The sequence below is a fragment of the Girardinichthys multiradiatus genome, chromosome 2, assembly GCF_021462225.1.
Source record: "Girardinichthys multiradiatus isolate DD_20200921_A chromosome 2, DD_fGirMul_XY1, whole genome shotgun sequence".
Taxonomy (NCBI): Eukaryota; Metazoa; Chordata; class Actinopteri; order Cyprinodontiformes; family Goodeidae; genus Girardinichthys; species Girardinichthys multiradiatus.
In genome coordinates, this window is record NC_061795.1 from 2,649,801 (window position 1) to 2,660,654 (window position 10,854).

General features: G+C 40.8%; 1 protein-coding gene across 1 annotated transcript in view; it reads right to left on the reverse strand.

Annotated features, from left to right (window-relative positions):
* Positions 1–3,349, reverse strand: part of LOC124877428 (copine-8-like) — a 153,617-nt gene extending 150,268 nt beyond the window's left edge. Inside the window, exon 1 of the mRNA XM_047380607.1 lies at positions 3,046–3,349. Coding sequence (XP_047236563.1) covers positions 3,046–3,128 — 83 coding nt within the window. The 5' untranslated portion in view covers positions 3,129–3,349. The remainder of the gene's footprint in view (positions 1–3,045) is intronic.
* Positions 3,350–10,854: the final 7,505 nt, after the last annotated feature.

Here is a 10,854-nt window from a genome sequence, read left to right on the forward strand (position 1 = left end):
TCCTCTACGAGCTGCTGAGAGATAGAGCTGCTATATGTTTCCTCATAACAACTGACAGAAACAATATATCACTTAATGCTTCTGTGACTCAAAATGCTTTTGCATCCATTAAAAAAGCTCGGCTGCTCTTTGTCCATTTTCCATTCTATCCATCCTATTAACTGTCAGGAGGATGTGGACGCCAGAGCTTATACATTACGCTTGCATGAATAAAAACAGCATTTGTTAGAAAACTGAGATGAGTCACGGCTCAGAGGAGCATTTCTCCTACTATGCCATCAAAAAAAGACTGAAAACAAAATCACCCAGATGGTGCTATTTCTGTTTTCAGAAACAATGTCCACTAAGGTTATTACCAGGTTGACTTCTGTTGACTCATTTTGGGCTTTTTGTTTTTTAGAGACAGTACAGTGACAGAGATGTTGTCTCAAGCAACAGTTCGCTGATTTTAGGTCACTACAAACAGAATTTACTCTTCGACATCTTTTTTTTTTAAAGGCAGAATGAAAACCATAACCTGTATCTAATTAACGGTGATCAGACCAAACAAAATCCAGAGCCAACAGAAATGCCTTTATTTGTTTGTGTGAAAATAACATATGGAGAATATCCCTTTCAGTCCCTCAGTTTAGCCAGTACAACATTAAACAGCAACAAATGTTTTAAAAAGTGACATTTGTTGCAACATATTGATTTTCTCCTGACATAGGGTGTTTTGGATAAAACAATTAAAGAAACACAACAGATGCTTTTAATTCTAGGGCGTTGGACCAAAATGCAGACAATGGCAAGGGAGCCCCAGGGTGAGTAATAAAGTCTTTATTGATGATGAACACTTACAAAACTGAGGCAGCAGTAGAACGTGGAGTTAACAGGTATGGACCTGGTAACAAACAGAGTAGCTTCCAGGATGAACCAGTGGCAAACAATGAAAACCAGAGAGTATAAATGCAGAGGTAGGGTGGAGAAACAGCCAATGACCTGAGGAAGCTAATGAAGGAGGGAATCGGTTGCAGCTGGAGGAAGAGGGAATGCAGGAGTAACTAATTAACACAGATGAGCATGGAGAGCAGGGAGGTAACAGAAAACATCTGAGTGAACCGAAATCAGTAAACAAAGAGACTACCAACAGATCTACAGGAAAATACAAAGCTAAACATCTAACCAGGGAAGTAACAAACACCTAACAGAATGAATCTAACAAACCTGAATGAACTGACATAAAGCAAGCGCAGAACATGGCAGTGAAGAGAAGTAAACAGAACTCAAAGTCAAAACCTAACGCCATCAGATCATGACAGTATTAGGAAAACATGCCAAAATGATGTTGTTATATATTACTGGCATCCAGAGCATGAATACAGGGAACCTAAAGCACAACAGCCTACCAAACTGTGTCCAAGCAGCTCCTTGCAGTTCCAATATCGTATGCATTGATATTTCGATTTGATATATTGTGGAGTTCTGTTTAATTATAAAGAGAACATCAGCAAGATACTGCTACTGCTGTTTTTTATGCTGCTTCTAGCAGAGATAATAAAATTTGGGGAAAAAAAATTGTAATCCCGATTATTTTGGTTGATATTGAAATCGTGAAACAATTACTCGCTGAGTTAGAAAAAACTTTGCACCTTTTGCATTTGATCAACAGTGAACTGCCTTGAACATATATGTCAAATGCCATGTGGAGCTAAAGCCATGCCAGGTCTGGATAGAGCATATTTACAGACATCTTAAATACAAAATGTATATATTTTTCGTACAGTTTTGGCTTAACTCTGAGTGGGTTGTTCTTTCAGCAAATGGCATGTTTTACAGTCCTGATTATTCAATTACTAAATTAGATGATGATTATTTCAATAATTGATTAATCATGATTAATCCAGCTAATTGTTTCAGCCCCAATTACAAAACTAGATCCTGCTTGCAGAGCAAAATATGGCATATTAGTTTGATCAGCCAAGAAAACATGATTGTAAAACATGTAACAGCTGAAAAGCATAACACGATTGCAATTCACCCACATTTTCGTGACTGTTTTCTTTCTTTTCCATCATTGCCAAACATTTGCTTTAAATTTCAGGCAGTTGAAATATGGAGCAAATATTCCATCCAAGCAGTCCTTTGTGATTGCATTATAGCAAAGACGGATAGTCGGATGATGCTTCAGACTTGATATATTGTGCAGCTCTAATAATAACGCTCTACAAATATTTTTACAATCATGTTGTTTTTATGATTTGTTTGGATGACACAGGAATCTTAATCAACGCACCACATCGAGTGGAAGTTTTAGGAAGGACTCGAGCATCCCTTAACTAGAATCTGATTAGGCTATTAAAGTTTTCTGATTGAAGAAAACCTTTTTGATTCAAAATACAAGGTTTTCAGAAATGTTTCATAGATTTTTATTCTTTATTTTTAAGTGTTGTCTCCCTATAAAGAGTTATCAATTTGCTGGCTCATAAGGAAAAGCCATCAGGCACCCTGTCAAATATCCTACCGACTAAACAATTTATAAACAAAACTCCTTTTCACATGAAGCCTTTGGCAGCAGTTGTATTTCTGTGATTCAGCAGTGGCGTGCATCAATATCCATGCAGTCTTTAAAATCTTGACGCTGCTGTCAGCAACACAGCTTCATTAAACTAGAAGATCTGCACATTAAAAAAGCTGGTGATGGCTGGTGTCTTCACTAACTGACAGGAGGCTCTTGTCAGTTACTACTACAAAAACAAGCACACTTTCCCTTGCATCCAACATTCAATTTAGACCAAAGGCAGATCTTCAAAATGCAGCTTTACTGCCCTTTACCTCCATAAGCAATACACCTACTATCTCCTCCACAGCTAAATAAAGAGATAAGTCGTTCCTATAATGATCTGTTTACTCACTGAATCCCTGCTAGGAGCTGTTCTCCAATACTAAGGAGCGCACAGGGAGTTTCTCTGCTGCCTTCACTCACTCCAACACTACAGCTGATCTTTCCACGTCTCGCCGTGTTCCTCTGCACCTCTGTGTGCAGCAGCAGCACTTTGCACTCACCTGCAGGACACCGTCAGCTCAACTTTGGTGGCGGGTATCGCAGCGGTGAAGGGGTCTGCGTCCCCGATGCACGCCATGTTCATGGAGATGCCGCTCGGTCCGATCACAAGTCGCCCCTTCTCCGGAGCCTTATCGGCGGCATGAGAGGAGGCGGGAGTAGGGGAGAAACGAGGGAAGAACCGGGGAGATTTTTGTTGTTTAATTACTTTTAATCTTTTGGCAACTGGGCCCAAACGTTTTCTTCTGGAAGCGCGGAAATAAACGCGAGAGAGAAAAACCCACAAGGACGCGGTGAAGCAGCGCGTCTTTGTGCGCCTCCGAGCTCCGGAGGAGAGAGGTTGGAGAGAAGAGGGCGGGAGGATCCACGTGCTGACACGCACACACACACACACACACACACACACACACACACACACACACACACGGCCAGAGACACTAGAAATTGACAGTATCCGTCTATTAGAGCCAGCACAAGGCATTGGCTGTATATCCGGCTGCTTAGGGCCCCCTGCTGAGGCTGGGGCGCCGAGGGGACCTGAAATTTCAGAACACAAGTTGGAAAACGTGCTAGTTTTAATGATACACTGAAATGCAATGGAAACATGGCAGCAGTTTAATCGTTTATAAAATGTTCTCAGAAACTATGAGGACATTTTTGACATTGCAGTTATTTTGTCTATTTCAATTTATATAATTATCAGGCAGCATGGGATACATTTTCACTGTTACGCTGATGATACTCAGCTTTACTTATCCATAAATCCTGATGAGCCCAACCAGTTAGATAGACTACAAGCATGTCTTGAAGATATAAAAACTTGGATGATGTTAAATTTTTTGCTTCTAAATTCAGACAAGACAGAAGTTGTCGTCTTTGGACCGGAGTCTTTAAAAAAGAAACTGCTTAGTCAATCACTTAACCTGGATGGCATTAAATTGACCTCCGGTAATAAAGTAAAAAACCTTGGTGTTATTTTTGACGAGGACATGTCATTTAAATCCTATATTAAACAAGTTTCTAGGATTTCCTTCTTTCATCTCCGGAACATTGCCAAATTAGAAATATCCTGTCTAGGAGTGACGCTGAAAAACTACAGGTCCTTCTCAAAATATTAGCATATCGTGATAAAGTTCATTATTTTCCATAATGTCATGATGAAAATTTAATATTCATATATTTTAGATTCATTGCACACTAACTGAAATATTTCAGGTCTTTTATTGTCTTAATACGGATGATTTTGGCATACAGCTCATGAAAACCCACAATTCCTATCTCACAAAATTAGCACATAATTAAAAGGGTCTCTAAACGAGCTATGAACCTAATCATCTGAATCAACGAGTTAACTCTAAACACCTGCAAAAGATTCCTGAGGCCTTTAAAACTCCGAGCCTGGTTCATCACTCAAAACCCCAATCATGGGTAAGACTGCCGACCTGACTGCTGTCCAGAAGGCCACTATTGACACCCTCAAGCAAGAGGGTAAGACACAGAAATAAATTTCTGAACGAATAGGCTGTTCCCAGAGTGCTGTATCAAGGCACCTCAGTGGGAAGTCTGTAGGAAGGAAAAAGTGTGGCAGAAAACGCTGCACAACGAGAAGAGATGACCGGACCCTGAGGAAGATTGTGGAGAAGGGCCGATTCCAGACCTTGGGGGACCTGCGGAAACAGTGGACTGAGTCTGGAGTAGAAACATCCAGAGCCACCGTGCACAGGCGTGTGCAGTAAATGGGCTACAGGTGCCACATTCCCCAGGTCAAGCCACTTTTGAACCAGAAACAGCGGCAGAAGCGCCTGACCTGGGCTACAGAGAAGCAGCACTGGACTGTTGCTCAGTGGTCCAAAGTACTTTTTTCGGATGAAAGCAAATTCTGCATGTCATTCGGAAATCAAGGTGCCAGAGTTTGGAGGAAGACTGGGGAGAAGGAAATGCCAAAATGCCAGAAGTCCAGTGTCAAGTACCCACAGTGAGTGATGGTCTGGGGTGCCGTGTCAGCTGCTGGTGTTGGTCCACTGTGTTTTATCAAGGGTAGGGTCAATGCAGCTAGCTATCAGGAGATTTTGGAGCACTTCATGCTTCCATCTGCTGAAAAGCTTTATGGAGATGAAGATTTCCTTTTTCAGCACGACCTGGCACCTGCTCACAGTGCCAAAACCACTGGTAAATGGTTTACTGACCATGGTATCACTGTGCTCAATTGGCCTGCCAACTCTCCTGACCTGAACCCCATAGAGAATCTGTGGGATATTGTGAAGAGAACGTTGAGAGACTCAAGACCCAACACTCTGGATGAGCTAAAGGCCGCTATCGAAGCATCCTGGGCCTCCATAAGACCTCAGCAGTGCCACAGGCTGATTGCCTCCATGCCACGCCGCATTGAAACAGTCATTTCTGCCAAAGGATTCCCGACCAAGTATTGAGTGCATAACTGTACATGATTATTTGAAGGTTGACGTTTTTTGTATTAAAAACACTTTGCTTTTATTGTTCGGATGAAATATGCTAATTCTGTGAGATAGGAATTTTGGGTTTTCATGAGCTGTATGCCAAAATCATCCGTATTAAGACAATAAAAGACCTGAAATATTTCAGTTAGTGTGCAATGAATCTAAAATATATGAATGTTAAATTTTCATCATGACATTATGGAAAATAATGAACTTTATCACAATATGCTAATATTTTGAGAAGGACCTGTAGTCCATGCATTTGTTACTTCAAGGCTGGACTATTGTAATTCGTTACTATCAGGATGTCCACAAAATGCAGTCAAAAGCCTTCAGCTGATTCAAAATGCTGCAGCAAAAATTCTGATGAAAATTAAAAAGGGAGATCATATTTCTCCTATTTTAGCTTCCCTTCATTGGCTCCCTGTTAAATCCAGAATAGAATTTAAAATTCTCCTCCTCACATATAAAGCCCTTAATGATCTAGCTCCATCATACATCAGAGATCTGCTTGGTCCATATGTTCCTAACAGAGCACTTTGTTCTCAGACTGCAGGTTTACTGATGGTTCCTAGAGTCTCTAGAAGTAGAATGGGAGGCAGATCCTTTAGTTATCAGGCTCCTCTCCTGTGGAACCAGCTCCCAGCTTTAGTCCGTGAGGCAGACACCCTGTCTACTTTTAAGGCTAGGCTTAAAACTTTCCTTTTTGATAAAGCTTATAGTTAGAGTGGCTTAGTTTATCAGGGAGGGAGCCTTCCTCCATCCCTGTTGGTTGGAGTAAGGGGGAGTCAGGTTTAGCCTAAACTGGCTCAGTTATGGTTGAGGTGCAAACACACCCTCCATTTCTGCTACCTGTATGACCCCTTCTCTTTTCCAACGGTTATAATCAGTCTGACAGAGAGAGGTATCCCAATCCTTGTGGTTTTTAGTATAACAATGACCATCAGTGGGACCCTTTGTGAGGTTCCTTGTGACGACATTGTTGTAAATAAGCGCCGTTTAACTAAATAATCTGAACTGAAACTATCTGTGTAGTTATGCTGCTATAGACTTAGGCTGCTGGAAGACATAACGACCACTTTCACCTTCTTCGCTATATTCTCACACTACTCTCCAATTTTGCATTATTTGCTGTTATTTCAGCTTTTAACTTTATGTTCTCTCTTTTCTCTTCCTAGAACCTACACCTGGCCTGGCTTTGTTTCTACCTGTGACACCTTTAGGGGAATCGTCCAAGCTTCTGCTGGCAACAACTTAATGCTCACCCTCTACCGATGATCCACATGACCCTGTCTTTCAGTGTTTAACCCTTTCTCTCTCCTAGACATAGAAATTGACTGAGCTTCTACTGTGACTAACTCTATGTGCTCTCTTTCAGACTCTAACCTTGAAAACTGGCTCAGAGTTTATCTGTTCTTTCTTTCTAGGTGAAACAACTAAAGGAGATACATCCATTAACATTTACTTTTCCTTCCCATAGAAAGTACTCCTGGATCACTGCTTCTTTGTTCTTTTTGTGTCTCTGCTCTGTTCTCTCAAACCCCCAGTCGGTCGTGGCAGATGGCCGCTCACACTGAGCCTGGTTCTGGTTCTGCTGGAGGTTTCTTCCTGTTAAAAGGGAGTTTTTCCTCTCCACTGTCGCTACATGCATGCTCAGTATGAGGGATTGCTGCAAAGTCAATGCCAGTGACTGTCCACTGTCTCTACATGCTCATCCAGGAGGAGTGAATGCTGCAAGTCTCTGACTGGATGCAATCTGCTGGGTTTCCTTAGATAGAAAAACGTTTTATCCAATTTGAATAAAAAACTAACTCCGACTGCACTGTTCAATTGTTAGGATTAATAGAAATGTATGAACCTGACTGTTGTGAAGTGCCTTGAGACGACATGTGTTGTGAATTGGCGCTATATAAATAAACTGAATTGAATTGAATATAATGTGGAAGTAGTCAGCTCTGATTGTCATGTTTGTAACATGTTAGTCTCTAAGAATTATGGATACTCAAGAAAAGTTTGAAAATGTATTGAAGCTATTGTGCAGTGGGAGGTTTCTGCTGGTTTTATAGTGGAGATCCAGATCTGGACCGAGGAGGAGAGGTATGTGGTCATGGTCATGAGATTGGAAACAATGATTAATGTTCTATAATGGATGTAGCAGGTTCTTACTGTTGGAGGTGGTGATGGAGTTCCAGGGAAGGTGAGTCGTATTCACGGAGTCTGAGGAGGACAGGTAGTGGTGAATGGCGGCTGGAGTGTTGTGGAACAGAGGAATGTTGGATGGTGGACAGGCAGGTGAGTGAGCAATGGTGTCAATGGAATCTTAACAGCCTGTAACAGAAGGGCATCCAGTGAAGAAATAAGATCTTCGAGGAGAATCTTGAGAGGATTTCTCCAATAATCACAAAGAACGAAGAACCAGAGCACAGGAAGCCAGGAACTGAGCATGAACAAGGGAACTGGTTCCTACAAGGAAAAACAGCAAAAGGTAAGCGCCAGGACTTCGAGGAGAGCAATGACACAGTGAAGGTAGGCCTGGTTATCACGCAAGTCAGCAAAACAATCTGGCTTCTGCCTCAGGGAATGTGTTCCTCTTTATGCTCCTCCTGATTAGGCTTGATGAGCTGCAGCTGCAGGAGCAAGCCTGCCAGTCACACCTTGCCCACTCCAACCTGCACACAGCTCCATGGATATGACACTGCTTGGGTCATACAAAATACAAATGCTAAGAGAGGAACAGGTCAGACAATGACTACTCCTGAATTCTCAATAAAAACCGATTTCCTTTTCAAACATTCTGCACCATCTCTCAGAGCAATTCCTTCTCACATAGTTAGTTCAATCTAAATCCAGCTGCGGTGATTGCTTGCATTTACCATCAAGCAGGGCAGTGCTGAAGAGTCCCAACGTTGGGCCTGCTCTGCTACGCACTATACAAAACAAATGAAATTTTACATTGAGCAGCCAGGCAGGAATCACTGCACAGCCTTAATTGTTTTCATTAAATGTAGCTGTTTAGGATACTGTTTGAATTCATTCACCTACTAGTCCAGAGCTGGCATAAGGTGGTACGGGGCCCTGTGCAGATTTTGATTCAGGGGCCAAATTCCAGTTATAGTCTTATCCCACCTTCTTAACTCTGATTAATCCACAGATGCATTTCCTTAAATGTGCAGCACCGTTTAAAAAGAAATAAACAGGCTTTCGAAAAGGATAAGATTTGTTATCAAGCAGCATTGTTGCAATAAAGAAACGATTAACCAAAAACAAATAGCATTACATGTTGTGCTAAGTTTATTAATTTTAACATTGCATTACTTTAAAATAATTTATTTTGTTTTTTATAAAACAAGTGAAAATTTCAAACTGATCCAGTTTGATGAATTTGTTATGGTGCAAACAACCCGTCGGCAAATGCAGACATCTCCTGTGTGCAGAGATTGCTTGTTGGAGGGGATTACTGCAAAAGGTGTTGCCAGAAAATGTCAATCAAGGTTACTCTCTTTTCTTGTTTATTTAAGAGTACCAATAAATTTGTCCACCTCTGTAGCTGCTTTTATCGACAGGACATCAATTAAGTATTTTTAAATTTGAATTGAATTTGAAATGGCAGTCTAGATGTTTGCAGATATTTAGGCCTTTTAAAGCATCCCAAAGATCTTTTCCAACCTCTTTCTTGACATAAAAATGAGAAAACTAAGATAGATGTACAACATAAGCAGTCAGTTATTTTTGGTAAATCTGCTCTTACCCCATCTGTAGTAAAGCTATTTCTGCTTGACCTTTTACTGTTTGATCTTTCCCATGTAGGCTGCTAATGCTATGAGTTCTGGAAATTATACATAGAGGTGTAGGCCTATTCTTCAAGCTATCAGCTATCAATTTAAATATAAAGATAAGGTAGATGGGAAATAGGCAAAAAGGCAAATAAAGTTAATATGCCTTCCTTTAAAACCCTACTTAAAGCTCTGGGAATGAAAGAGAATAAAATCAACAAAAGATTGAGACTTAGACTTTAAAGTTGAGGACTACTTTGTACCTAGAATAATGTGATAAAATATTGTAACAAGAACACTTTGAAAAGATTAAAGCTGTAGATTGTACGTGAAAATTAAATGACTGTTCTAACAACACAAAAGTAATTATGGAGGGAAAAAGACCACATGTGGATCCTTTTCCCCTGTAGTTTCCTCTTGCATTATTTTAAAAACATCGAGCTGCTTATCAAAAAAATGACCCCACAAAAAGCCCAAATGGTTGGCCAGTAGAAAAAGTCAAACTGTGGCCAAATGACAAAAGCCACCTGAGCAGAGCAAACTCAATTAACCAGCCCAGCATGAACCTGAGAGCTAATTATAGGAATATGAGTGTCAGCTTCAATTAGTTTGAGGATACAGACAGACAGTTTATTCAGTAGGTCGAGCACCTGCTTGATTTATCAAATAAAGAGTTACGCTCTCCTCTCAGCACATGTTGCAGCTCACACCACAGTAATAATGGAACAATCCATTTTTCTGTAAAATTGATCTTTTCATAACGCTAATGTGAGTAATTTGCTGAGAGGAAACTGTTTAGCACCTCGCTCGAGAAAGCATCCTGAAATGGGTTTGTGTGTTGACCATGGTTCAATAATAACAGTAATATATTCAGTTGCCTATGATTTCAAACAGTGTTGACTCCAGTGAAAAGAAATGCTGCATCACAGATGGCCAGCACTCAGTTGGTTCTTGGGCCGGAGTTTCCATGTCCAGAACAGTCCAGAAACCTGCATGTTGGGTCAGCTTGCCGCTTTAAAATGTGTTTGCTGCTGTGTTCAATATAAAAGCAGCATAAAAGCTAAAAAGCTCAAAAATCCCTACAACAGCTTTCATTTTCATCCATCAATCCATTTAACTAGTATCCTTGCAGGGTCGTGGTGCCCATTTCCAGTGGTCATTTGGCGAGAGGCGGGGTACACCCTGCACACGTTGCCGATCCATCATAGAGGAACACAGAGACACAGAATAGACAACTATGCGCACACGCAAACACACACACACACACACACACACACACCTACTTCTTTAATTTCCACCATAGACAAATGTAATGGGAACACTGCGGATAACATGTCAACGAAAACAAACGTTATGCTCTACTGAACGTGAGGTGAGGGAAAAGGAATAATATGCTTCACAAAGAAATGCCAGTGTCTGAAATATATCAGATAAAGATAATCTGTAAATGCGAAAAGCTGTTTCCAAATGATGATTACATTTATTAGGGACAAAAACTAACCTGGCCTTAAGTAAAAAAAAGTGTGTTTCCCCTAAATAACAGCTGTCAGCTGTTTGCAATAACTCGCAATGAGTCTTTTGT